The sequence below is a fragment of the Mustela nivalis genome, assembly GCF_964662115.1.
Source record: "Mustela nivalis genome assembly, chromosome: 9".
NCBI classification, from domain to species: Eukaryota; Metazoa; Chordata; class Mammalia; order Carnivora; family Mustelidae; genus Mustela; species Mustela nivalis.
Window position 1 is genome coordinate 119,481,249 of NC_139028.1, and position 26,923 is coordinate 119,508,171.

At 64.7% G+C, this 26,923-nt stretch overlaps 2 protein-coding genes across 11 annotated transcripts; one reads left to right on the top strand and one right to left on the bottom strand.

Moving 5' to 3' along the window:
• Nucleotides 1–288: 288 nt before the first annotated feature.
• On the top strand, nucleotides 289–26,923 carry CHID1 (chitinase domain containing 1). Of its 10 annotated transcripts, none has more exons than XM_082749354.1 (14): nucleotides 3,506–3,767; nucleotides 8,230–8,354; nucleotides 9,100–9,252; nucleotides 9,778–9,927; nucleotides 10,177–10,309; nucleotides 10,988–11,032; nucleotides 11,518–11,624; nucleotides 11,942–12,003; nucleotides 14,976–15,068; nucleotides 18,398–18,499; nucleotides 19,032–19,187; nucleotides 26,262–26,342; nucleotides 26,599–26,641; nucleotides 26,744–26,923. In XM_082749354.1, the coding sequence occupies exons 3-14, from the start codon at nucleotides 9,142–9,144 to the stop codon at nucleotides 26,840–26,842; spliced, it is 1,182 nt and encodes a 393-aa protein (XP_082605480.1). In that variant the 5' UTR covers nucleotides 3,506–3,767; nucleotides 8,230–8,354; nucleotides 9,100–9,141; the 3' UTR covers nucleotides 26,843–26,923. The 10 variants fall into 10 exon arrangements, 8 of the variants coding, with proteins under 8 accessions (XP_082605479.1, XP_082605483.1, XP_082605476.1 ...); XM_082749355.1 differs by lacking the exon at nucleotides 3,506–3,767 and adding an exon at nucleotides 7,902–8,066; XR_014316403.1 differs by lacking the exons at nucleotides 3,506–3,767; nucleotides 8,230–8,354 and adding an exon at nucleotides 289–530 and having other exon boundaries at nucleotides 26,262–26,367.
• Nucleotides 4,708–7,883, bottom strand: LOC309873540 (uncharacterized protein). Its single transcript, XM_082749386.1, has 2 exons — nucleotides 5,168–7,883; nucleotides 4,708–4,939 (listed from the first exon to the last, which is right to left on the bottom strand). Exon 1 carries the CDS (start codon nucleotides 7,078–7,080, stop codon nucleotides 6,067–6,069), a length of 1,014 nt encoding a protein of 337 aa, XP_082605512.1. The 5' UTR covers nucleotides 7,081–7,883; the 3' UTR covers nucleotides 4,708–4,939; nucleotides 5,168–6,066.

Sequence of the window (26,923 nt, forward strand, 5' to 3'; positions counted from 1 at the left end):
GTCAGTTTTCTATCCAGGTTCTAGGGCCCTTTGGCATCCACCAGCAGGGAGCCTGACACCCCAGAACCCTGCCCAGGGGGCGGTTTTGCACTGTCCCTCCTTCCTGCCTGCTCTTGAGTTTCAGGCAATGCTGGCTCAGAGTGAACCCCAGGTGGACTTTGCTGTTCTTTTGCTGTGAAGACCTCTGACCTGAACGGGAGCTCATTTCGACACTGAATCATGCCTGAATGCCTTTCTCACTAGACCTTTGATACTACGGGGTCTCCTTAGCATTCCCAGGACTGAGTAGGTACCCGGTCACCTAGCAGAGCTGACTGGGGTCTTCTCCAGAGCTCTGCCTGACCTGGGGTCACTACCCAAAGGTCAGGCCTCAGGGCTGAGCCGGGTGCCAGGAACAACGAGCTGCCTGTGGCCACCGGCACATCACGTGGGTCAGCGCTCCAGGCCTCTCTGGGAGGGCTGCAGAGGGTCAGCTGGCAGGAAATACGGGGAAGAGAAAGAAGGAAACAGGACTAGGAAGAGAGACCGAGGTTCGGTTCAGAAAGAAGCGTCTCAGCGGCGGAAATGGGGAAGCGAGCCAGGCCGCGCGCCCTGGGGCTGGAGGCGCAGAGCCGGCTGGACGGCCGTGCGGTTTTCCGCGGGAGACTGCCCGGAACAGCTAGGGATGGGGGCGGGGGCGGCACCCAGAGTAAAACGCCTGGGGATGAGGATCGCTGGCCACGTCGTGCCCAGTCCCCGCGGTGCCCATTCCTCCTGACCGCGCTGGGCTGGAGGGGCTTTTGCCTGCCTCTGGGAGGGCTCCGGCCTGTGGGAGCGGCCGCCGGCCGCCGCAGACCCTCGAGACAGGACGGAGCCCCGGGGCTCGGCTGGCGGGGGCGCTCGATGTCCCGGGGCCACACGGACGCTCTGCGGCGGAGGACTGGACCGCGCTTACTCGGGGACACGTGGGGGACGTCGGGGAGGGCCAGGAGGGAGGGTGGCCGCCAGAGTGGAAGGAGGGGCGCCGGGAGACGCGACTCCCGATGCTCACCGCGTGGGCGCCTCGCGGCAAGGCTGGGGTGCCAGCCCCCACCCCTACCCTCGCGGTCCCCTGCCCGGGCCCCGTCCCGCGCCCCCTGGCCTCTGCGGGGGACCGGGTCCTGCATCAGACCCCGTCCCGGCCCCGCCCCGGCCCCGCCCCGGGCCCGCCCCGAGCCCCGCCTTACGCCGGGGCCCCGCCCCCGGGCTTCGGCCCCGCCCCCGCCCCGGCGGGCCGTGCGCGGCGGCTGCGCTCCAGCGTTCTGGGGCGGGACTTCCGGCAGCGTCTGCGAACGTCTTCCGGCCGCGCGAGAGGGTGGTCCGGCCGGCCTCCGGCAAGAGAAGGTGAGCCCCGCGGCGGGCGGCCGGGGAGGGGTCCGCGCCCCGCGTCTCGGCGCCTGCCGCGCCTCCTCCTCGCGCGGCCTCAGCTCCGCGCCGCGAAGTGGGCTCGCGGGGGACGCGTGTGCGAGCAGGAGGCGCGGCGCGGGCGGGCGCGGGTGTGCGAGGGAGCGGTGAGCGTGCGGGCTGCGGCGAGCGCGGGGGTGCGGGGCCTGCGGGCGGGCCGCGGGGGTGCGGGTGCGGGAGGCAGGACCTGAGTAGGAGACGAGTGTGCCAGCGCGCGGGGCGTGAGTGAGGTGGGCGTGAGCCGGAGCGTGCGGGTGCGTGCGGGTGTGTGCGTGCGGGTGTGAGCGGGGCCGGCGTGTGTGCGAGCGTGCGGGTGTGAGCGGGTGTGTGCGTGCGGGGCCGGCGTGTGTGCGAGCGGGTGTGTGCGAGCGGGGCCGGCGTGTGTGCGAGCGGGTGTGTGCGAGCGTGCGGGCCGGTGCGGGCCGGTGCGAGCCGGTGCGACGGGTGAGAGTGCGGGGCCCGGGAGAGAACCGGCGTGAGAGCCGGTTTGTGCCAAACGGTGTGGGAGTGAGCGCGCGACGGAGGGTGACCAGCACCCTTGGTGTGCCTGGGCTGCTGAGCCAGGGCGTGGTGGCCACCCTGTCCCAGAGGCCACGCCGGGGTGCGGGGCAGGTGGCCCGTGCGGGTTGGGGGACACCGGGTGGGTCCCTCTGCGTTCGGCCGCGCGCCTGGAAAGCCGTGGACGCTGCGCTCTGGAAGGTCACTGGGCCCCTCGTCTGCGCAGAGCCAGGGGACAGCCGGTTGGTGGCAAAATGGGCCCCGAGCCCCCTGCGGCGTCCGGTGTCCGTGGCTGTGTCGGGTGCGTGTCGCACGGGGCCGCGCCGCAGCTTCACTCCGGGCCGGACGCTCTCCGCTCCCTGGGCCCGGGCCTGGCACGCCGCACGGGGGCACTGAGGGTCCAAGGGCCGTGCCCGTCCCGCCTCGCACGCTGCCCTGCCTGGCCAGAGCCGCTCGCCCGTCACGCGGGAGCACGGTCGGCTCCGGGTCGCGTGCGGCCGAGACCGCGCGGGATGGACCGCGGCTTGCGGCGGAACCGCCGGACTCTGTTGGCCAGACAGTGGCTCGGGTGCGCGGCGTGCTGGTGACACGCTCCGGGCTCGGGGGCCAGCGTTTCTCACGCTGCGTCGGACAGAAGAGCCAGACCGGTCTGACGAGTAGAAGTCCAGTCCCTTTTTTTTTAAGATTTTATGTATTTATTTGACAGACAGATCACAGGTAGACAGAGAGGGTGGGGGTTGCAGGCTCCCCGCGGAGCAGAGAGCCCGATGCGGGGCTGGATCCCAGGATCCTGAGATCATGACCTGAGCCGAAGGTGGAGGCTTCACCCACTGAGCCACCCAGGCACCCCCCCCTTTTTTTTTGAAAGATGTATTCGTTTGGGTGTGAGCCGGCGGCGGGGCAGGACCAGGAGAGAAGCACAGTCCCCACCGGGCTCCGCCACCGGAGCCGAGAGCCGGCGCTGGACGCTGAGCCCCTGGAGCCACCCAGGCGCCCCTAGAAATCAGTTTCTTTAAAATGAGGCGAGGAAGATTCGCAGCGTTTCCCCAGCGGGGGCCGCTCTGGTGAGTGGCTTTCACGCGACACACGCCTGTGCACACACGCACACCTGTTCCGGCCCATGACACACCGCTACTGTGGGTCTCACAGAGCGCTTGAAGGTTCCTGCGGTGACCTGCGGTCCTTGGTCCGCACACGCTGGCAGTCCTCCCAGGAGCTCGGGGTCCGCGGAACCTGGGCTCTCCGTTGTTGGAGCAGATCAGAGACCCCTGCCTTCCAGGGCCCCTCTCGGGGACCCCAGACCTGAGCTGGTCACTGACACCACACTCTGCGGGCCGTGCTGCCTGAGGGAGGTCACTGGTGTGCGTGGTGAGAACCGGCATGAGAGCTGGGGCTCTGCAGAGAGCACGGGAGAATTTGCCCTCGGGCCTCGGGAGGGATGGCCGCTGCCTGCGGTGCTAGCAGGGGGCCGTGGGAGGTGCCAGACAAGGCCTCCCAGCGGCTTAGCCACCCCCTTGCGCCCCCCCCCCTCCTGCACGTCCCAACGGCTCACACAGTGTGTCCTCCCCACCACACGTCAGGCATTCGGTCTGGAAAGTGCGTGGCCGGTCAGGGAGAAGCCCAGCACTCACGCACAGCACACTCATGATACCATCGCGCCTCACGCCGGGGCTGGCCGCTGGGCGCAGTCGGTGGCAGTGCCAGTCCAGGCCTTGCGCTCAGTCTGGCTCTTTCTGTTGCTGCCTCCACTGTATACAGAGCCGGGCAGGGTCCATCTCCTTCCCCCGGACCAGCTCCGCTTCTATCCTTTCCTCCTTCCCCACGGTGTGAAATAGGTCAAGGGGCAGGTGAGCCATAGGCAGAGGGGTCTCTAGGTGGGCGGGCGGTGAGTGGGGCAGCCGTCCGTGGACAGAGGACGTGGAGGCTACTGGGGCACACCCCAGGCTACTGTGGATTGCTTGAGGACCACCCTACCGCTTGGTTTCTCGTACTTTCCATACTCAGTGACCCAGACCTCCACTCTGGAGCCGAGCCAGAGACTCAGGTCATGGAGTGGGCCCGGGGGGGCTGGGGTCAAAGGTGGGGGTGCCCGGCAGAGTAGGCCCTACTCCTCACACACACCGCCCCACTCCACGTGGCTCCTGCCAGCAGGTGCTCTTGTCCGTGGATGCACAGCTGTCCTCTCAGCTCCGCAGCCCCCCGTGCAAGCACCTGTGCTCAGGTGTCTTTCTGGCCTCCTGGTGGCCAGGCTTCCGAGAGTGAGCCCCTCACAGCTTGGCAGCCTCGGTGTCGGCCTAACCCAATGAGTTTTGGGCCACCTGCCCTCTGCTGTGGCCGAGCTGTGGTCACAAGATGGGAGGGGGCAGGGACTGTTGTCCTTGATGATTCTGCTGCCAGGAAGTGTCAGAAGAGGAGCTGCCGGGCGGGGCGGGGCAGCGGATGGCAGTCTGGGCCTGGGTCTTTGCTCCCGTCCCCACAGCCCCTTCAGAGTTGCCCTTGCGGCTGTGTCCCTTCTGTCCTCCTGTGAAGCCCTTGGGCCAGCCTTTTGTGCCTCCCTGCCTCTTGGGGAGGGACCTCCAGGGCTCCTCACCCTGACCTCTGCTCTCCCAGGGCAAGTATGCCTTGCAGCTGCCCAGGGGGTGACGGCCCGAAGCCGTGCAGCCTGTGCTGCTCTGCCAAGGAAAGTCGCTGAAGAGGAGGGTCTGGGAGGAGGTGAACACAGGCTGCTGGCCAGGAGGTGAACGGGGGAGGGGATGGGGGGAGGGGATGGGGGGGAATGGAGGGGGGTGCTGCAGAAGGCCTGACTCTCCGCACATGACACGGCACACCCTGCCGGGGGCTCTGGTGACCCCATAGCCACTGCTCATCAGGAGGCTCTGCTGGCTCCCCGGGGCCTGTGGGGTCTCCTCTGCCTCTGCCACCAAGTGGCTCCTTAGCTGGTCTGGAGGGGGAGTCCAGCTGTGAGTCTCTGGACCCACACACTTGCACACCTCAGAGCCTCATTAAGACTACAACCAGCCTGGGGCGCCTGGGTGGCTCAGCGGGTTGAAGCCTCTGCCTTCGGCTCAGGTCGTGATCCCGGCGTCCTGGGATCGAGCCCCACATCGGGCTGTCTGCTCTGCGGAGAGCCTGCTTCCCCCTCTCTCTCTGCCTGCCTCTCTGCCTACTTGTGATCTCTGTCTGTCAAATAAATAAATAAAATCTTTAAAAAAAAATTTAAAAAAAAAAAAAAAAGACTACAACCAGCCTGGGCCTGCCTGTGACTCGACTGCCCTGGGAGTGAACCACGAGGAGGCAGAATGGCTGGGGGGTGGGGGTGGGGGGCAACAGAACCTGAAGGAACCACAGGCTCTTCAAAGGCCGGAGCAGGAGAGCCAGAAAATACAGCTGAGCCAAAGAGATGCAGGGTTCTCCGCTGATAGCTTCCTCCTTTACTTTGTAGTATCGCCCTTTCTGTACTTTGCTCTGTAGGTGTGTGTGCACACAGGAATTCTTAAATAAGACTGGGATCCTTTTGCATATGTGCGTGTCATAACATTTGCACCCACCGGTGCACTGTGCACCGAGCACCCCCGTACCTGTCCGGACTCCGCGTACGGAAGCGTGGGTTACCCTGTTGAGGCAGTGCCGTGATGAACCACCTCTGTTCCCCACAGAAGCGCAGGAGTCCCCCAGACTCTAATTGGTGAAAGGAAACGTATTGGAAAGTATATTTATGACTAGATTGTCATCCCAAAGGTGTGTGCAAATTTGGCGAGAGTTGTTGCTGCCCCAGGTCCACACTTAGCGCCGTCATCTCTGGTGCTCGCCAGCACTGGGTGTCCGCTCCTTCCTTCAATCGCTGGTGAAGCAGAGGTGCTGTTTCTGGGGCTTAGTGCCTCTCTGTGTAGTCCAGGAGATCTCTGTATATTCCAGGGCGTCTCTGCCTATGCCAGAGGATCTCTGCGTATTCCCGGGGATCTCTGTGTACTCCAGGGGATCTCCGCGTATCCCAGGGCGTCTCTGCCTAATCCAGGGGATCTCCGCATGTTCCGAGGGATCTCTGCCTATTCCAGAGCGTCTCTGCCTATTCCAGAGGATCTCTGCGTATTCTGGGCCACCTCTCTGTAGTCCAGGGGATCTCCGCGTATTCCAGAGCATCTCTGCCTAATCCAGGGGATCTCTGTGTAATCCAGGAGATCTCTGCCTATTCCGGAGGATCTCTGTGTATTCCAGGGGATCTCTGTGTAATCCAGGAGATCTCTGCCTATTCCGGAGGATCTCTGTGTATTCCAGGGGATCTCTGCCTATTGCAGAGCGTCTCTGCCTAATCCAGGGGATCTCTGTGTAATCCAGGAGATCTCTGCCTATTCCGGAGGATCTCTGTGTATTCCAGGGCGCTTCTCTGTAGTCCACGGGATCTCCACGTATTCCAGAGCGTCTCTGCCTAATCCAGGGGATCTCTGTGTGTACCAGGGGATCTCCGCCTATTGCAGAGCGTCTCTGCCTAATCCAGGGGATCTCTGTGTAATCCAGGAGATCTCTGCCTATTCCGGAGGATCTCTGTGTATTCCAGGGCGCCTCTCTGTAGTCCACGGGATCTCCACGTATTCCAGAGCGTCTCTGCCTAATCCAGGGGATCTCTGTGTGTACCAGGGGATCTCCGCCTATTGCAGAGCGTCTCTGCCTAATCCAGGGGATCTCTGTGTAATCCAGGAGATCTCTGCCTATTCCGGAGGATCTCTGTGTATTCCAGGGCGCCTCTCTGTAGTCCACGGGATCTCCACGTATTCCAGGGCGTCTCTGCCTAATCCAGGGGATCTCTGTGTGTACCAGGGGATCTCCGCCTATTGCAGAGCGTCTCTGCCTAATCCAGGGGATCTCTGTGTAATCCAGGAGATCTCTGCCTATTCCGGAGGATCTCTGTGTATTCCAGGGCGCCTCTCTGTAGTCCACGGGATCTCCACGTATTCCAAGGCGTCTCTGCCTAATCCAGGGGATCTCTGTGTGTTCCAGGATGTCTCTGCGTATTCTGGGGGATCTCTGCGTGTTCCAGGGGATCTCCGCATAGTCCAGAGGATCTCCGTATATTCCAGGGCGTCTCTGTCTATTCCAGGGGATCTCCGCGTGTTCCAGGGCGTCTCTATGTATTCCAGGGGATCTCTGCGTGTTCTGGGGCATCTGTACCTATTCCAGGGTGTCTCTGTGTTACTGGCATCTCTGTGTCTGGGGCATGTATAACGCGGGCTACTTCTGCATTATGGGTCATCTCTGTGTTACAATGTGTCTGTATTACACAGTATCTCTATTATGGGGTATCTGTATTGTGGGGTTTGCCTGGCTTTACAAGGTATCTGTGATTGCATGTCTGTATGGGGTACCTGTGTGTTAGGGAGTTTGAGGTTCTGTGTAGTAAGAGGTATGACTGCACCTCTTTGTTTCCTATATTTTTGCAGTGGGGCATTTTTTTTATTGGAGTGTCTTTTTTCTTTTTTGTATAAGATTTTATTTATTTATTTATTTATTTGGCAGCGAGATAGTAGGCAGAGCGGCAGGCAGAGGGAAAGGGAGAAGCAGGCCTTCCATCAAGGAGGGAGCCCAGTATGATGGGGCTTGATCCCACGACCCTGGATTGTGATCCGTGCCGAAGGCAGCTGCTTAACTGAGCCACCCAGGCGCCCCTTATTGGAGCCTCTTGTTCTTTTTCTTTCTTTCTTTCTTTCTTTCTTTCTTTCTTTCTTTCTTTCTTTTTTTTTTTAACATTTTATTTATTTATTTGACAGAGAGAGAGAGAGATCACAAGTAGGCAGAGAAGCAGGCAGAGAGAGAGGAGGAAGCAGGCTCCCTGCGGAGCAGAGAGCCCGATGCGGGACTCGATCCCAGGACCCTGAGATCATGACCCGAGCTGAAGGCAGAGGCTTTAATCCACTGAGCCACCCAGGCGCCCCTTATTCTTTTTTTTTTTTTAAATAAATATTTTATTTATTTATTTGACAGAGACAGTGAGAGAGAGAACGCAAGCAGGGGGAGTGGGAAACACAGACTTCCCGCCAAGCAGAGAGCCTGATGTGGGGCTCAGTCCCAGGATGCCAGGATCATGACCTGAGCCAAAGGCAGACTCCCAGCAACTGAGCCCCCCCAGGCAATCCGACTCTTTTTTTTGGTTTGTAAGAGTTCTTTGTTCATTATGGATAGATAATGGGTAGGAATGCTTTGTGAAGTACGTTCTAATTTTTTTTTCCTGGCTTATTCTTTAAATTTGCTTTTTTATTTCCTAAATTAAAGTGTCACTTTTTTATTTTTTAAAGATTTTATTTATTTATTTGACAGGGAGCGCACAAGCAGGGGGAGAGGCAGGCAGAGGGAGAGGGAGAAGCAGCGCCCCCCCCCCCCCCCCGCCACCAGCAGGGAGTCCGATGCCGGGCTCCATCCCAGGATCATGACCTGAGCCAAAGGTAGCTGCTTACCAACTGAGCCACCCCGGCGCCCTTAAAGTGTCACGTTTCTTTCTTTTTCTCTTTTTTTTCTTGCTTTCATAGGATTTTATTTATTTATTTGAGAAGAGAGCACAAGCGCGGGGGGGAGGGGCAGAGGGAAAGGGAGAAGCAAACCCCCCACGGAGCAGGGAGCCCAGCGCAAGGCTCGGTCCCAGGACCCTGAGAGCATGACCTGAACTGAAGGCAGCGGCTTTAGCGACGAAGCCGCCCAGGTGCCCCTAAAGTGTTACACTTCTGTGTAAGGAATTCCGTCGGCATGTTCTTCCCTAACCTCCCCGCCGCTGGCGGACATGGGAGGGCCTTCTCCGTCTGAGCGTGCGGAAGAGGACACTCATACTTTCTTCCAGTCCTTCCTGCGGCTCCGCTGTTTTACGCTTACGCCCTCCCGTAGCCTGGATTTCTTTGGGTTGGTGGGAGGCAGCGGCCGTTTTCGCAGATGGCACCCATGGTCAGGGCAGCCCGGAGGCAGCGGGGAAGGTTTTCGGACGAGCAGCAGGGAGGCCCCTTTCCGGGCGTCTGAAGAACAAGGGGCCGAGCAGTGCCGGGGGCTGGGCAGGCTGCTCGGGCTAGCCCTGGGTGGGGCTCTGTCCCGGGACCGGTGCCCAGGCCAACGCCACAAGGACCCAGGCCCCATGAGGGGCTCATTTGGTAGAGGGGACGCGGCACACTGCTGGTGGTCACGTGTGTTCTGCTGTCCCCGCAGCCCCCGGCCCCTGCGGTTGGCGCGCACTGTGGCGCTCCCGCCATGAAGACGCTGCTCGGCGCGCTGTGGCTCGCTCTGGCCTGCGGCCCCGTCCGCACGACTCTGTCAAAGTCCGATGCCGGAAAGGCCGCCTCGAAGGCGCTGCTGGAGAAGGTAGGCGTGTTCCGGAGGCTGCCTGCTTCCTGCCGCCTGCGTCGCGTGTCGAGGCCTGTGATGCTGGACTCTCTGGGCCCAGAGCCTAGGGCCTTGGCCTCCTTGGGCGGCCGGCCGGTACTGCCCCAGGCTCTGGCTGATGGCCTGAGGGGGAGCAGTTTCTGGCGACGGGGCTGAGGGTGTGCCGGCCCTCGCTAGCCCAGAGTCAGCCGTCACCCTGCCTCTGCGGCTTCCCGCGGCCGCGCTCTCATCCTGCGTTGTGCAGTTCTGTCACATGCGCGGCAGTCGGGGGATCCCTCGAGACACTCGCCACGCCTTTGTGCCATTTTGCTGGCATAGGAGAGTGAGTCCTTAGGGACTGTCGGCTTCCTCAAGGGCGGGCCTTTCCCTGTGGGCTCCGGTCAGCGGCACCGTGTTGGTCGCAGGACACAGTGCCTGCCTGATTAGAGGACCGTTGCTCAAGGTCCTGTGGCCTGCCTGGGGTCGGCAGGCCCTGACCGCTTAGTCCTTTTGCTTTTATCTCAGACTCAGCTTTCAGAGAAGCCTGTCCAGGACCGGGGTCTGGTGGTGGCGGACCTTAGGGCTGAGGATGTCGTTCTAGAGCATCGCAGCTACTGCTCGGCCAAGGCCCGCGAGAGGCACTTTACCGGGGATGTCCTGGGCTACGTCACTCCAGTAAGCCGGGCCCTGGGGCGGGTAGGGAGGTTCCGAGGGCAAGGTGGCCACTGGAGTCCACCTTCCAGGGCTGTGCCATGCAGGGGCGTGGGGAAAGAATGATCGAACAAGTGACAGCCATCCCATGGGTTTTCCGGGGACTTGTCTTGCGTGGCACAGGTGGGCCTGTGGTGTCCCGGTTCAGAGGTGTCTCTAGGGCCCTCTGTCCACAGCTACAAGCGCACTCACCTGGTCTCCATTTCCTGCCAGTGGAACAGCCATGGCTATGATGTTGCAAAGGTCTTCGGGGGCAAGTTCACACAGATCTCGCCCGTGTGGCTGCAGCTGAAGCGGCGGGGTCGGGAGATGTTCGAGGTCACGGGCCTTCATGACGTGGACCAAGGTTCTCGCGTTGCTGCTCATCTGTGCTGGTCCTGAGGGCTCAGAGGGTGTGAGTGCATGTCCGCCTGTGTGAGTGTGAGGCTGTGACTCTGTGTGGGGCTGTGTGTATAGCTGAGTGTGTGTGCAGGAGCGTGAGACTGTCGGCCCTTGGCCCAAACTCTGTCCCCTCTGGCGGTTTGTACGCAGGGTCCAGGGAGGAGGTATCTGGGAGGGCCCAGCTGTCTTGGCGGCCCCCTCTGTGAGCACGCACCCAAGTGCACATAGCTGTTCCCCTCTGCAGTTTGAAGAGGGGAGGTGTTAGCTAGTTGTGGTGTTCCAAGACCTGAAGCCATCCCTTGATGCTGGGAGAGCCGTGTCGGAGGACACAGGCTGGGCAGCACTGGGACCTGGCCCTCAGGCACCCTTTAGCTCCAAGAAACTGCCCCAGCCCCCTTAGAGGCCACCTTTGTCTAGATGTGGCCAGTGCCACCACTTTGTCTCGGGTGGCCCAGAGGTCTGACCTGCCCTGGCTGGTCCGCAGGGGGAGGGGGGGGGGAGAGGAGGAAGGGCTAGACCCACGGAGTCTCTCCTGCCGCCTCCCCTCTTCACGCCCGTTGCAGGTGCCCCAGCGCTCTCTCCCTCGGGAGGGGGCTGCGTCGTCCTGCGTCCCTGCTTTGACGCTCCTCTCCTCGTCCCACAGGGTGGATGCGAGCGGTCAGGAAGCAGGCCAAGGGCTTACGGATAGGTAAGTCCGGTGGGCCTGGGCTGTCAGGGCACCCAGCCCTTAAGCCACACGCTGTGAGGTAGAGGCCCTGGCAGGACCAGGCTGAGAGTGATGCCAGCCCTACCTGCCCAGTCCCGGGGCTCACAGCCGGCAAGGGTGTTCCCAGAGCACAGTGGGATTAGCGGGGTCTGGGGTCGGAGCAAGCGAACAGGTGACAGCTGCACAGGAGGAGCCAAGGGGGGTGCGGCCGGCTGGGGACTGATCCGGGTGGAGGACAGTCCGGAAGGAGCCAGGCAGTGAGGAGCTGGGAAGCTGGGGTCTGGGCATTCAGAAACTTGGCGTGTGCAGGGAGAGGGGGTCGGCATTACCCGATGCCCCCCCCCCGCCAGGTCACATGGGTGCTCAGCTGTGTGGTCATTCTGCTGTGTGTGGTGGCCAGGGGCTATCCTGAGGGCAGGGCCAGGTACAGAGGGGTCACTTTCCCTGTGTGGGTCTGTTCCCCCAAGTGCCCCGACTCCTGTTTGAGGACTGGACTCATGAGGACTTCCGGCATGTCTTGGACAGCGAGGACGAGATAGAAGAGCTTGGCAAGACCATGGTCCAGGTGGCCAAGGTGAGGCCTGGCACTGCATGGGCTTCCTCTTGGCCACAGAGGTCCTCTGGGCTAGGGAGGCCTCCCTTGGGAGATACCTGGCTGCCCACTGCCCTCCAGGCCCCCAGCGGTTGGGGTTGGAGAGACACATGCGTGAACAGGACACACGAGGCTGAGCCCTTCTGCTCCCGGCTCCTGTTGGGACCCCCACACTGCCCCCTTCAAAGAGGGGCTTCGGGGCCTGCCATGACCTCCCGGATGTGTGGTGGCGGCTCTGTGACCTTCCCACCCACCCCTCCGAGCTATTGGACCCTCTTCACCTGCCCTGTGCCTTTCAGAGCCAGCACTTTGACGGCTTCGTGGTGGAGGTCTGGAGCCAGCTGCTGAGCCAGAAGCACGTGTGAGTGGGCTGTGGGCTCTTCCTGGCCCCCGGCGTCCTGGAGGAGGCTGAAGGAAGGCCTGAGGGAGCGCGGCCGTGGGGAGGGCCCTCGTCCTCCGCCCCGGGCAGGGACGGCACCCCAGAAGCAGTCAAGCGCCAGCGTCTGGCGCTCACCACGCTGCATGGATGGGGAAGGGGGCGTGCTAAGCGTCCCCCAGGGATGCCGGGGGCGGGGGGGGGGGAGACCGGCCCAGGTGGTAACAGCAAGGGTAGACCGGGACGTGAGCAGGAGCTCCTCTGCCGAGAAGAGGTCCGCAGAGTGCGGCTCCGGAGTCATCCAGGGCCAGAGCAGCCGCCCAGGCCCGCAGGCTCTGCGTGCTCCCCCCGCAGTGGCACCCGCACCGCCTGTGACCGGAGTGACCGGCAGAGTGGGAATGGTCAGGTGTTGCCTGCAGTGGCCACCACCCATTCCCGTCAGGGTCATAGGGTCAGCCCCACAAAGGACGGGGGTTGTCGAGCTCTCCTGTGCGGGCCGCTTTGGATGTTTGCGCAGCAGAGCAGTGGTGTGACCTGCACGGGGCCGGGGGCAGCAGAGGCTGGCGGCCAGCTACCCCTGGCTCTGGAACAGCCATCCCCTTGCTCTTCTGCCTGGAGAAGTCTCAGCTCAAAGCCTGAGCCGCTCCCCCACCTCGCTTCTCCCTAGCAGGGGGCCCTGGGCTCGGGCGGCCCTCCCTTTCTGCCCTGCAGCTGCTGGCCATTCTCTGCCCACTCAGGGGCGGCGTCGGAGTGCCGGGGGAAGGCGTGCCGTTGGCTCTCGTCTCTGCCTAGGGCCCGGCAGGCCTGGGGGCTCCCTGCCCAGGGTTGGAGGAGCAGGCCTGGCTGGGCAGCTGTGGCTCCCACCACACTTGGGCCCGAGTCTGTAGCCCCGGGAAGGCCCTGAGGCCCAGTTTGTGGGGGAGGGTGGGTAGAGATAACGTGAGCCAAGTTGAGGGCCTTCCCGTGTTTGTCGGCAGCCGGCATAGGGCCGGTGTGCACGGGGTCCTGGCTCAGCCCAGAGACCCTCACCTCTCCTCCCAGGCAACAGCCCTGACAGGGTGACCTTGCAGAACCTTCTGGAGGTGGAGCTAGAGCCCTTTCCTTGCAGCTTCTCACCAGGCAGCTTGATTCTGCCCGCTCACTGCAGGGGTGGACACCTGAGCCGCAGCTAGGATGGAGCAGGCACGTGTGACGGGCGGGCCAGCAGGGTGGGCAGGCCAGGTGGAGTGGGGCGGAGAGCAGCCGGCGGAGCAGATGGCTCGGGCCACGTTGCTGCCTGGGAGCCATCTCCCAGGACGGGCCGGGCCAGGCTGCAGTGAGGCATGATGGGACTAGTTCACGAGGCCGTCCCCACCTGTCACCGTCTTCGGGGTGTCTGACGAGGTGTCCGAGGGCACCATTTCCTTCTGGAGAGGTCAGCCCGGAAAGGCCGTTGTGGGCAAATGCTGTGGGGCACATAGCCTGTGCGGTGTGGTGGGGACGACGGCACAGCGCCGCCTGGACGGCCTGGACTCCAGGGTCCGGCGTCCTCCGGCCTCCCTCCCACGCAAGTCCTCTGCGGAGGAGCAGGTGGTCTGAGCAGCTGGAGCAGGCAGGGCGGGCGCCAGCGAGTGGCCTGGTCCCCACCATGCGCGCCCAGGGCACACGGGTGACCGTGGATTCGCAGCTGGTGCGTGCCGCCCCCGGTGCACAATACCAGCCTTCCCTCCTCACAGAGATGCAGTCCCAGGGCCGTCCAGAAAGCTAGGAAAGCTGCTGACGGTGCTGTAGACACCGTGACAGCTGTTGGCAGCATGGGTGGGCACGTGCCCTGCAAGGTCCTGACCGGGGCCCAGGCCGCCTCGTTGTAGGAGAGACTGCCCCGCGCCAGGCCCCACTCCTGCTGAGCCACGCTCCCACGGTCGGTACCCAGCCCGTGCTCGTCCAGACAGCCGGGGCCGGACCTGGACCCTGCGCATGTGTGTGGGGCCTTGAGGTGGGCACTGGGCCCTGTGCCCTGGCTGTGCACGGGCAGCCAGGACAACCCCCCCATCCCTGCCGGTGAGCATCCCGCGGCCCCAGCCCCTCTGATTGGCCCCGTGCGTGGGCACTGGACTCACTGTGCTCTGCAGACTGGGCCCAGGCCGGACAGCCCAGGAGCAGCGTGGCTGCCTGCCTGCAGGGCTCCTGGGTGCCTGTCCCTTGATGGTCCTTGCTGCATGACCTGAGGGGGTGGGGTGGAGCCGGGTTAGTTTCCATTCCACTGGCCATACCTGGTGTGCCTCTAGGGGCTAGAGGAGCCCATGACTGCAGCTCCCTCTGTCCCCCACCTGGTGGCCCACTTCCTATTGAGACATGTCCAGGCCCAAGTGGAGAGTCGCACCTGCTGCCCACCCACGGGTGTTCCTTCTGTGTGTCGCAGGGCCGAGGATCCCCCCCCACCCTAGGACTGAGACAGACGGCTGTGTCTGGGTCTTCCAGGCTCGGGGGGGGCCACAAGAAGGGACTGGGGAGTTGCGGCCAGTGCTCTGGGGCGCTGGGCTAGGACTCCATCTCAGCACAAGGCCTGGTTGGTGCAGCTGCCCTTGCTTTTCCTGTCCCGAGGCACCTCGCAGGTGCTCTGTGACACCCAGTAGGTCAAGTCGTGTTTTGTGGCCTAGACTGACCCAGTCACCAGCAAGTCAGCACCCAGGACACCTGTAGGTCCTTCCTCACCCCTGGGCCAGGCTATGTGTCTGGGAGATATTCTGAGGGTGACCCTGAGCAAGGAAGGACAGGAACCAGCCACATTCTGAGCAGGCCCAGTTTGGGGGAGGGTGGCCCCTGCGGGAACTGCCAGGCCGTCTTGAGCGTCTGCATGGTGCAGGGCCACACTGGAGCTCTCCAGGACACTAAGTGCCCATACAGGGGCGCCGGCCCCGAAGCAGGTCAGGCTCAGGCCCCTGGGCTTCCTGTCCCTGATCTCCGGGTCTTCGCAGGGCTCTCATCCACATGCTCACCCACCTGGCCGAGGCCCTGCACCAGGCTCGGCTGCTGGCTGTCCTGGTCATCCCACCGGCGGTCGCGCCCGGGTGAGTACCAAGCTTGCTGGGGGCAGGCCGCTCCTTCCTGGTCGGTGGCAGAGTGGGGTGGGTAGATGCCGTGGCGCTGGGGACCCGCGTCCGCCACTGCGGCATGTCCTTGCACAGCCGCAACAGAAGGCTGCGCCCGTCCCCCCAAGCATTGGGAGACGTTAGAGGTTCTTAAATTTGAAGGGCCACGTCTCTTAGACACTTCCACTCACTCTCAGGTGCAGTCCTGGACCTTCCCCACGACATAGGTCCTTGGGCGGTCAGGGCCATGTGGTCACCCGGCCTCCTTCCCCAGCCCAGCTCTTCACCCTTCTGGACCCCAGGGGACAGGGAGGCTGAGCAGGCCAGGCCCTAGTTGTAGGAGCCATGTCCCCTCTCCCCAGGACGTCACCTGGTACCCGGCACCACGGATGCTCCAGCTCTGTCATGAGGACCGGGGCAGACCCGGGGTCCAGGGGCATTGTTGGGGAGCTGGCCACAGAGGTCTGGGTGGGACCAGCTGGGGGCTCTGTTTGGCCTTTGCTAGCCTGGCGCCGTGGCCCACAGGTACCTGCTGCTGTCCCACCGCTGGCCCGGGAGGAAGCAGCTGGCCCCCCCATCGAGTGGCCACAGGGTGGTGTGCTGAGGGGGGGAGCCGCACGGGGGTGCCTCGGGGGCCTGGGATGTCCAGCCGCGGTTCAGAGCCCAGCGGGCTCGCGGAAGTGCCAGTTGCCACACGGAGCCTGCAGGTCACTCCAGCGGCTACAATAGCTGCTCCCTGGGACAGCCCCGGCCTGGCCTTCGTGCCCCACAGTCCCCACCATGTGCCACCAGAGGCTGTGGGCTGCGCCCCTGTGCCCTTTGCATGACTAGGGCAGCGCTCTGCTAGCGGACTTTCCTCCCGCGCTGTCAAGGTCCTCAGTCCACACCTGTGTCCCCAGGCCGGCAGCTCCCTCCTAGAGCGGGGCGGGCGCCGCTCAGCCCAGGAGGGAGCGCGGCCGGGGCCCCATCTGTCTGTCTGTCCTTCATGCTGCACGTACAGACGTCGGTGTGCATGTTGGTGAATGTGTGTGGGCTGCGCGTGTCCTGAGGCTCTGGTGGGGCCTGCTGCTCCCAGGGCAGGGGCTCTTGTGGCTGCCTGAGGTTGGAGCTCAGGCTGGGCCTGGAAGAGGAGCTTTCCTCTGTGAAGGCCGAGGGACAGGCCCTCTAGAGCCTGTGGGCTTGGCTACAGCACTTGGTGCCCATTTCCCGGGTCTCTCAGATTCTGTGGGTGGCTCGGGAGCGGAGCCGGCTTGGCTTTGTCATTGTTTACAGCCAGGAGCCACCCGTGGGATGGGTGCAGGGGGCACCGTCCTCAGAGGCAGGGCCGGAGTGCCCACCTGCGGCGCTCCCCACAGAGCCTAGCGGCTTCTGGCACGGGCACAGGGAAGGGGTGCGGAGGATGCGCTGGAGAGTCGGGGTGGTGACGGGTTAGCCGCCCCTCGGGGCCACCCCCTGGGCCTGGCCTGGAAGGGCAGGGGGACTGCGGTGGTGACGGGTTAGCCGCCCCTCGGGGCCACCCCCTGGGCCTGGCCTGGAAGGGCAGGGGGACTGCGGTGGTGACGGGTTAGCCGCCCCTCGGGGCCACCCCCTGGGCCTGGCCTGGAAGGGCAGGGGGACTGCGGTGGGGTGCGTCCGTGCCCGGGGGTTCTTGCTCTGAGCTCCTGGCACCGAGGCAGGAAGTAGCCCGCCCCTCACTCTTCAGCCACCAAGGGCACATGCGCCGTGCTGAGGGGCATCTTGGGCGGACCATGGCCAGTGTGATCAGGGCTGAGGGTGGGGCTTTCAGCTGTGATGGGCGCCCCTCCTGGCCACCTGGGTGTGCACTGTCCCAGCTGTAACCAGCCCCGTGTTTCCCCGAGGCTCTGGCTGGTGGTGGCCTACAGGAGCTCATCCCATGGACGTCAGGGACCCCATACACACTTGCTGACAGCTCCCCAGCAGGCCCAACAAATCCCGCGTCCTGGCATTTTCTGTGGCAGGATGTCATCGTGTAGTGGGACGCCATCGTCCCATTGTCCACCTCCCCAAGGCCTGCTAGTTCGGGCAGCCGTGCTGACTTCGAGCCCTGCCTGTGGGGTCGCAACCATGCCCCGTGGAGCTGCTACCCTAGAGCCGTCACTCATCTGTGAGCTCCCGGTGGAGGAGGAGCTGAAGGCTTGGGTGGCCCCCAGGCTTGTGGGGAGCAGATAGGGAGAGTGTGGGTGGTGGCCCCTGCCTTCCACACACCATCTGTCAGGTGCCCAGCAGGGCTGTTGTGGGGGCCGCCCCGTGGCTAGTGGCAGAGCCCAGTGGCCACACACAGAACCTACACTGACCCCAAGGAGGACTGGGTGCCAGAGAGCTGGTCGGGGGTAGGACTTGGGGTTTACCACCAATAGGTGACCCCTCTCTGGTGTCTGGGGGCAGATAGAGGAGAAGGGGGGCAGCGTCGAGCTACAAGCATGCGGCCAGGGGGGCAGGGAGATGGGGCAGCGTCCTCCCTGGGGAACAGATCGGTCGGCACCATGGGAAGTGGGGTCCCCTGGGGCGCCTGAGTGGCTCAGTGTGTTAAGCCTCTGCCTTCAGCTCAGGTCATGATCCCACAAGCCCCGCATCGGGCTCTCTGCTCAGCGGGGAGCCTGTTTCCTCCTGTCTCTCTGCCTGCCCCTCAGCCTGCGTGTGATCTCTGTCTGTCAAATAAATAAACTCTTCAAAAAAAGAAATGGGGTCCCCAGCAGGTTGGGGTGACTGCAGCAGTGGGGCCGAGGGCAGACATGGCCGGTCAGGGTGACGGAGGAGGGAGGTCTCCGTGTGGGGTCAAGCAGGGGGGGCTGATGGCAGAGCGTTTGGGAGTCCTGGGGAGAGCAGCAGCTGTGGAGGCGCAAGGCTGGGAGCTGCAGGAGGAAGTTAAGGGGAAGACAGACCCCAAGGGGGTGGCAGTGGCTGCAGGGCCCCACCCTGCCCAGGCCAGCCAGCTCGGTGAGCAGGAGGAACCGTCTGGACGGGAGGCAGGGAGGGCCAGGACGGAGAGAAAGGAGCCTTTGCGTGAACGCCAGCACTCGGCTCGATCTGGTGGCCTTCTCAGCCCATCCCTGCTCTTGGAGTGTGGCCCTGACTTGGCTGTGGGCTGGACCCTTGAACTGAGTGACAAGTCACTTTCCGGGGAAAGTGACCTGCAGCCCTCCGCCAGTGGAGGAGGGAAGGGGCGTGGTCTGGGAGCCCCCGCAGCCGGCTTGCTCGGGCCTTGGGTGGGCTCAGGTGCCCGCTGGAGGTGGGGCTGGCTGGGCTGTGAGCGATGGGCAGTGGAGGACGCGCGGCTCTTGTCGCAGGACCGAGCAGCGGGGCGCGTTCACACACAAGGAGTTTGAGCAGCTGGCCCCGGTGCTGGATGGCTTCAGCCTCATGACCTACGACTACCCCACAGCACAGCAGTGAGTGTGTGCGCCAAGGGCCCCGTGGGTTCTGTGCCTTGGGACAGAGATGCTCACCTCTGGGGCCTGGACACTGGACAGGCAGAGGGGCAAGGCCTGGTTGGCCGGCAGCGTGCGTGGGGCCGTGCTGCTGTCAGCTCTCGTCTCCAGGGACGCAGGGGGCCTGCTCCCTTTTCCTCTGAAGCCCACAGTTGCCTCTGCACTGAGCAGCCTTCACATTCTCGGGGCATGTGATGGGGGGAGGACAGCTCTCATGGGACACCATCGTGGGGTGTCCGTCTGTGCCCGCATAGTGGCTGCTTTGTTGCTAAGGAGAAGCTGCTCCTCTGGGTGGGGTCCCTGCCCCCAAGGGAGCCCGGGGCACGGGCGGAGTCACGGTGCTGCCTGCCTGGAGGCCTGGGTCCAGCTGGAGGCCTGCTGTCTGCCGCCTTCCTTCCCCCGTGCGGCCCGCTGCGCCAGCCTGGGGTGCCCACAGGACGTGGCGGGAGGCCTCTGCCCGCAGCTGAAACCCGCTCCTCCCTCGCCCCCACAGGCCTGGCCCCAATGCACCATTGTCCTGGGTTCGAGCCTGCGTCCAGGTCCTGGACCCCAAGTCCAAGTGGCGCAGCAAGATCCTCCTGGGGCTCAACCTCTATGGCATGGACTACGCAGCCTCCAGGGACACACGCGAGCCTGTCATCGGGACCAGGTGAGCCCAGCGTCCCCATGATGTGGCACAACCCTCATTCCTGTGGGTCTGCGAGTCTCCCGGGGGTGGTGGCTTAGAGCTGGGGGGGGGGGCAGGGTCTGAGCCTGTCGGGTTGGGGGGCACTGTCCTAGCACTGCCACCAGGACACCCCTTGACCCCTTGAGGTGGCGCCCCGTCCGCAGGCAGGCAGACCGCCTGCCCAGTGCGAGAGGCAGGCAGGCCTGGCCCAGGAGGCCCTCTGTTGGGCGCACACCCACTCTGTGTGGGGTCGTCTCCTGCCCAGGGCCCCCTCGTGGCTCTTCCCTCCCTTCTGCTGGTGGCAATTCTGTCAGCCTCATCCGGCGCTGGTTGTTTGGAAGGTGCTTCTCCTGGGCGTGTGGCCCCAGGCTGTCTCGTCCCTGTCTTCCTGCCACAGCTGTCCGGCGACACGGCGCCAGGCACACTTTGGTGGCCGCCCTGTCACATGTTTTCCTTTCTGTGTTTTGCACTAGGTTTGCGTTGAGTTTTGGGACCCGTGTGTTTATACTTTTAATGAAATTTGGAAAAATTTTGGCCAGTTTCTTCCAATTCTTTTTTCTGTCCCGTTTTTCCTCTTCTCCTTCGGGCTCAAATCCGTGCGTCAGGTCAGTCGTCCCCGCTCGCTGGCGCGCTCGGTGCTCACTGGGGTTCCGTGCCCGTGGCTCGCGTGCTGTCCCCTCGCTGCCTTTCCCGCTCCCGTGCTGCGGGGCTCAGGTGCAGACGTCCGTGCGGGGCGGCCGGCCGGGTCCCCCGCTCCTCGCACGTGTGGGCTTGGCTGCAGCAGCCCCGCTCGGAGTCCGGCCGCCCCGGGTCCGCTCTGCCGGCTCCTCTCCCGTGCTCCTGGCTGCCCGTCGCCCCGCGGACCTGTGCTCCTGGGGTGGGCTCTTCATTTGAGGCGTCCGGACGCCGTGCGGACTGGCCGCTCCGGAGCGCCGTCCCGTCGGCGCGGACGGGGTCCGCACACTGCGGCCTGGGGGCCTGCCTGTCGCACCTGCTGCCCTTGCCGGCGCTTTCTCTGTGGGTCACCTGCAGGCCTGCCTCGGCCAGGGATCCGGCGTGTCATCCTGGGCCGGGGGCTGACGGCTCAGTGTGCTGCCCCCCCAGGCCTGTGTACGCCCGTCCGGACCTGTTGTCCGTGGAGACCCTCCAGCAGTTTCCGGGGGCGGAAGCTGTTCAGTTGGCCCTCGGCTAGACTCGCGTTCTGAGGGGCTGCTCCTAGCCACCTACCCTGGTTGGGGCAGGGGGGGCTTCCCTGTTTCCTCCAGGCCCCTCCTGCTCTGAGGGCTTGGCTTCCAGGACAAGGAAGAATGCCCGTGGGGGGGGGCACGACCTCCTCTCACTTCGGCTGTCCCTTCCGTTGGGGGGACATCAGGATCTGCTCTGCTCTGTGGCGGGGATGGGCTGGTGGTGGCCCCACCAGGACCATGTCCTGTGTCTGCACAGTTGTCCCTTCGGCTGTCCCTTCCGTTGGGGGGACATCAGGATCTGCTCTGCTCTGTGGCGGGGACGGGCTGGTGGTGGCCCCACCAGGACCACATCCTGTGTCTGCACAGCTGATGCTGGGGTCCAGTGCAGGCCTGTAGTGCCCACCCCTCACCTGCCCCTGGCGCCGGGCACACTCCGTCTGAACGAGGACCTGCCCCTCTCTGCTGGCAAGGGCCTGGGGAGGTGGCGTGGCGGAAACAGCAGGAGCCGGGACAGGAGGCCAAGGACTGGCTCCTCAGCTGCTGGGGGCTGAGGTGGCGCCTGGCCAGTTGGCAGGGACGCCGCCCCATCTCCCCGAGGCAGACTGCGGTTCTCGGCACCGGGCCGCCCCGTCCCCGAGAGCTCCCCGCTCCTCTTCATCTGTCCTGGCCAGGGCTGCTCTGTGCTCCTCCAGCGCTGCCCCTCCCCCATGGCAGCCCCGCACTGATGGGATTGCTGAGAAAGTTCTAGAAGTACTGCTGGGGCCCCTGCTCTGCCTGGTGTCCCTGACCCAGGTGCCCGGCTCATGGAGGCAGTGGCAGAGCCGTGTCCAGAGCTTGGGCTCCCAGCACCAGCCCCCAGGCCTTTAGGGAGCCTCGCAACCCTGTGTACCGACCGGGCGACTGGGCGTAAGATCCTGCATGTGAGGCCAGAGGGCCCCAGTGTCCCCTGCCTACCCCTGCTCCAGCCTCGGGCTCTGCTGGCCCAGGTCTGTGCAGCCAGGAGGCGGAAGCCCTGTGGTGCTCAGGCCGCCTGCACTCCCGTACAACACTGCAGACCCTCACTGTCCCCAGTCCCGGAGACTGGAAGTCCCAGAGGCAGGAGCTGGCAGGACGCCCCCCCCCCGCCCCCGAGGCCTCTCTCCTCGGGTGCGGATGGCCGCGCCCCCCTGGGTCTTCGTGAGTCGTCCCTCCGTGCAGGTCGGTGTCCTGGTCCCCTCTTCCTGTAAGGACCCCGGTCACATGGGATCAGGGCCCCCCGGGGACCCCGTGTCCCCTCCAGCACCTCTGTGGAGGCCCCAGCTCCAGATGCGGCCCCATCCTGGGGTGCTGGGGGTCAGGGCTCCAGCATGGGGATCTGGGGGACGCGGTTCATCCCTGCCACCCCCTCTGGGGGGAGAGTCACCGTATTCACCTGGGGTGGGCCCACAGTAGTGCGTGGCGTGGGTCCTCAGGCTTGTTAACCCCCAGGCTAGCCGTGAGTCCCACACCCACCACCTGCCCTCTGTGCGGGACTTCTGGCTGCCCCCCCATCCTGCTCCTCACCCCCTTCGGAGATGTCCCCCACTCGGGCTGCAGCCCACGCCCCTGCGGGCAGGAGGCCGAGGAGGGGACGGCATGGCTCCAGCCTGAGGGCAGCGGGTTGGTCGGAGGCTGGTCTGTGGGCCCAGAGGATAGGGCTGGGCCGTGTGTCCGGGATAAACACGGGCGGCCCTGTCCAGTCAGGCAGGAGGCCACCACCCGGCCTCCGCGTCCCCCGGCGAGCAGATGGCCGCTCAGCAGGGCCTCCCGTGTGTCAGAGTGGGCACAGTGCTGAGCTGGCAGGGCAGCGGCCCATGCATCTCAAGGGCACGTGGAGGTCAAGCCGCCTGTCCCACTTCAGCCCTGACTTTTGGGTGTGTCCCATAGAGAGGGGCTGAGGGACCTTGGGTGGCGGTGACAGGCCTGTGGCCAGCAGTCAGGGGCAATACTGTCGCCTCTGGGCATTGGGTGCTGACCGACCTGAGGATTTTGAAGCAGGCAAGGGGTCACGTCTGCTTCTCGGGAGGGCCGTGGTGACAGGCTACCCCAGAGTCCCCTCCACCCCAGGCCTCTGCCTGCCTCACTTTAGAATGGGGCCAGGCCTGGTGCCCTGAGACCAGGCAAGAGACTGTGGTCCTGCAGGCGGCTCCTGGGTCCTCCTCGTCCCCCTCCTCAACCCCCTCCCCCGTTTCTCCCCTTGTCCCCTCACAGCCCCCGGGTGATCACAGGCTGCAGGGCAGAGGGGCTGATGCCGCAGGCTTTACCTGGTCTTTTATCTGCCTGTGTGGGGGGATCCAGGTGGATAAAAGTGTCCTTCGTCCCCAGGGATGTTTGAGGGAAGGAGCAGGTGCCCCCAGGGGGCCCACCTCCTGCTTCATTCCCCCTCCCCTGGGAGTCCCCCTCTGGATCCTGGTAGACCGGGGGCCGCACCCTCCACGGTGGGCAGGAGAGGCCATGGTGGGGGGGGTGCCTGGGGGACTGGCTTCTGAGCCCTGTGAGGAGCCCCCAGGGTCCCAGGAAGGGCTTCTCACTGGTCCAGTGGCAAACAGGGCTGCAGTTCCAACAAGGGACCCTTGAGCCCCAGATGAGGTGTGGAGGGGCAGACACATGGCCCTCAGTGTGGTCACTCCCCACAGCCCCCCATGCGGTCAGATTCACGTTTAGGGGGCCTTTGCCAAAGCGGGGTCTCAAGCAGAGCATGTTCCTGGCACAGCACCTTCTCTAGACCTCGCGGCACGGTGAGCTGGCCCGGTGGAAGGCACACGGGGCTGCTGGGGATCAGGAGTGGTGTCCCCTGCCTCCGCAACAGGGGAGTCGAGCCTAGGGAGGGCATCACATCCCCCACCCCAGGTCAGTCTGGGGTGTGAGCTACAGTCCAGATAAGGACCGCAGCTCCTGGTGAGAACAAAGGGCACAGAGTGGGGTGATGGCGGCTGGCCCCCCAGTGTGGGCTGAGCACTCTCCCCACACCCGCATGAGCCCCTCTGCACCTGAGTGCCTCCCACCGATGTAACAGCAACAGGGAGCTGCTCCTCGGGCCCCTGTGGGTCTATCTCTACCTCCTTTGCCCACAGCCTGATTCTTCCGCGCAGTCCTCCTGGCCTGCGAAGGGGCCTGACCTGGGTGCCCCTCTCAGGACCACACCTCTTTGATCTGGGAGCCACATGTTAGAGCTCAGCTCAGCAAGGCTCTGGATTGAGGCTGGGGGGGGGGGGGGCGGGGGGGCCCTGGTCGGGCACCCTAGCAAGGCAGTTCACCAGGAGACACACTCTGGCCAGCCCCCGCAGGAACCTGCAGTGATGCACCCTTTTCCCCACGCAGCTGATGATGGGCCAGGTGTGGGGTGCTGGGGGGCCCCGCAGTCACTCAGGCTCACCAGCTCTGCACCAGGAGCAGCCGGGGCAGCCTGTTTCAGGGTCGTCTGCCATCCCTGTCTTGGCCTCTCCGACGCTGAGCCCTGGGCGCATTGCAGCAGGTGTCCCCAGTCCCTTCCAGGGAGTGTGGGACCAGCCACTTCACCATCTGCTCGGCCCCAGACAGAGCCAGGAGCCTGTGGTGGGGCAGGAGGCCAGCTCCCTCAGGCCTGGCCTATGGCCTCCTGGCCTCTGCCAGCCGGGCCTGGGTTCTGTGACTGCCAAGGGAGCCTCAGGGACCGTGGTCTGCAGTGCCTGAGCGACCCTCCCAACTTACTAGTCTCTGCTGGCCACCCCCAGACAACACACAGGCCTGTCATGACCATGGCCAGGCTCCTCTGTGTGGCCTGGTCAGTCTCCAGCTTTGGGGATTCTGGGCAGCTGTGAAGCCCCCGGAGGTGGTGTGGGTCTAGGTACTGATCTGTAGAGCCCCGTGCCTGCCAAGTCCTGCCCAAGAGGCCGTCCTGCTTCGCTGGCGGGCCGAGATGTTCCGTAGGGCCTAGCCAGCCCCACGAGATCCCCCGCACCAGTCCAGGTGGACACCTGTTCTGAAGCTCTGGGGCCTGCAGCCGCCACCCGGCGGGGCCTCTCCTGCCCCTGCCCGGGGATCCCTCCAGGACCCCAGGGAAAGGCAGCCCCAGCTGGACCACAGCCCGATGGGTCCCCAACGGGCAGGTCGTACTTGGCAGTCTCCTTGAGATCCAGGGCTCCGGAGCGTCTCAGGCACTCGGGGGCTTGGGGATGGACACTTCCCGGCAAGGCCAGTCCCTGTGGCCTGACAGCAGTGCTGGGAATCCCACTCCTCCTGGTCAAGGACAGCAGGTCTGTGCAAAGGCCCCACGGGCGGGGCGCTGTAGGGTGGAGCTCGCAGGCAGGCTGCTGGGGCCCCATCGCCACGCCCCGTCTCACTCCAGCAGCCCCTGGGCCACCTCCCTGCCTGCTTCTTGGGTCTGAGTTCCTGGGGCCCTGGGCCTTGCTTTGGTCTTCGTCACCCTTTCTTTTGCTGGGTCCTGCTGCCCAGCAGCCTGCTCTCGTCTTGGTCCTGGGCCTCCTCGTGCACCTTGCTTGGAGGGTGCCCATCCTCATGGCCTGGCTCCCCGGATGCCTTCTGCTGTGTCCTGCCCATGAGGGGCAGCCCTGGGGGGGCTCCACTGCCTGTCAGGGGGCCCTGCAGGCCAGGGTCCTCATGTCACCCAAGACGTGACTGGCCCGGAACCCACTGAACTTCTAGCGTGGGCCTACATCAGGGAGACCCTGCGCTCCCCACCCCCAGCCTGAGAAGACTCACACGGCCTTTGGGGAGGTGGGGTCGGGACCGCTCCGAGGGGGCTCCGGGTTGGCAGGGCCTGGGGTGCGGTGGCTCTGGGTGCAGCAGGACTGGTAACAAGGAGAGGCCACTGGGCATGTGGATTCTATCCTCTGTGTTTGTCAGGCCCTGGGCCCCCTGGCCAGTGGGAGGTCAGGAATCTGGGCTGGTGGGGACCTGAGGTCGGGGTGCGGGCAGGTCCGCAGGCCAGCTCGGCCGCGGTCCAGCATGGACGGCTTAGACTTGGCCCAGCCTGTCGCGTGCCTCCGGTCTCGTGGGGGCAGGGGTCCCAGCGTGGCGTGCAGGGAGACCTCGGGCCCTGCCACAGCAGGTGAGAAGTCACAGGCTAGTTTCCTTTGGAGCCGAGGGGCCCCTGCACCCTTCTCTCCCTCACTGGCTGGGGCGGGTCTTGCACACACGCATCCTGATTCTGTCTGGCCTCGTGGTGCTTTCCAATCTGAGGCCTTATCTCGGCGGGGGAGGCGTCCTTCACACCCACAGACTCGGCGAGGCCAAGCCCGCCAGGCAGGCCCGTTCGGTGCCTTCATTTGTGTGGCTGGCACCTCCGATTCCGTAGTTTCCTCACCCAAAGAGAAGCCCTGAGCCCTCTTAGCAGCAGTGCCCTGGATGACTGGTGAGCACAGCCGCGTTCTCCTGTGACACTCAGCAGTCCCACGAGCGCCAGCTCTGCCCCCAAACGCACATGCCCTCACTCTGTGCACACGGACACTCGGGGGGCAGATCGAGGACACAGCCGGAGGCCCGGTCGGGACGCCCAGCGCCTGGGTGCCGTCGCACACTTGCCGCGCAGCCCCAGGTGCCGCCGGGCCCGCATCTCAGCAGCCGTCGGTGGCCATCTCGTCCTTCCCCTGCCCCCGAGGGAGGACTCGGCCCCCCGCCCACGCGGGCCCAGGGCTGCGGATCCCAGGCGCTGTCCTGTGCTCCCGTGTCGGGGGTGCACACGTGACCCTCCCACAGTGGGGGTGCTGCGGGCGCTGCCTACACCGACCGGGGTCGTAGCCGCCGCGTCCTGCTGCCTGCCTGTGACAGCCCCAGCTGGCGTGGTCCCTTCAGGTGTCCGGGCAGTCTCCAGGACGCCCACACCCATGCCGCGGCCCCCCCCCCCCCCCAGGTACATCCAGATGCTGAAGGACCACAGGCCCCGGATCACATGGGACAGCCAGGCAGCAGAGCATTTCTTCGAGTACAAGAAGTGAGTGTCCGGCTGGAGACCCTAGGTGAGGGGTGCGCCTGCCCAGGCTGGCCAAGGGCTCCGGGGCCAGCAGCCTGAGCACCGCCTCCCGAGGGCTGCGTGGCCCGAGCAGTGGGACCCGTGGAGGGCCCTTCCCTGCGGGATGCAGAGACCTCTGCTGGAAGGGGAGGCGGGGCCGGCTCCCCCTTCGCCTGGGGAAGGGGGTGGTGGGAGGAGCAGAGGCCGCAGGAGGCCCAAGGCCCATCTTCTTTTGCAGAAGCCGAGGTGGGAGGCACGTGGTCTTCTACCCAACTCTGAAGGTATGTGTGGGCCGGCCTTGATGCTGGGGGTGGGCAGCAGGTGTAGCCCCTCCCACAATGACCCAGGCCCTCAGGCCTGGCTGACGCTCCCTGTGGTGGCAGTCTGTGCAGGCACGGCTGGAGCTGGCCCGGGAGCTGGGCGTCGGCGTGTCCATGTGGGAGCTGGGCCAGGGCCTGGACTACTTCTACGACCTGCTCTAGGCCTGGCCGTGAGCAGACGTAGGCTTCCCCAGCGACACAGTGACCGGTTCACACGCGAAATACAGACTCTTCTGGGTTTTC

Excerpts from the sequence above, each read along its gene's own strand:
- LOC309873540 (XM_082749386.1), bottom strand. The coding sequence starts at position 7,080 with ATGCCCCAGAACACGCAGAGATCCCCTGGAATACATAGAGACGCCCTG.
- CHID1 (XM_082749353.1), top strand. The coding sequence starts at position 9,142 with ATGAAGACGCTGCTCGGCGCGCTGTGGCTCGCTCTGGCCTGCGGCCCC. Across the intron at positions 9,253-9,777 it reads CGAAGGCGCTGCTGGAGAAG|ACTCAGCTTTCAGAGAAGCC; the intron begins GTAGGCGTGTTC and ends CTTTTATCTCAG. Across the intron at positions 9,928-10,176 it reads TCCTGGGCTACGTCACTCCA|TGGAACAGCCATGGCTATGA; the intron begins GTAAGCCGGGCC and ends ATTTCCTGCCAG.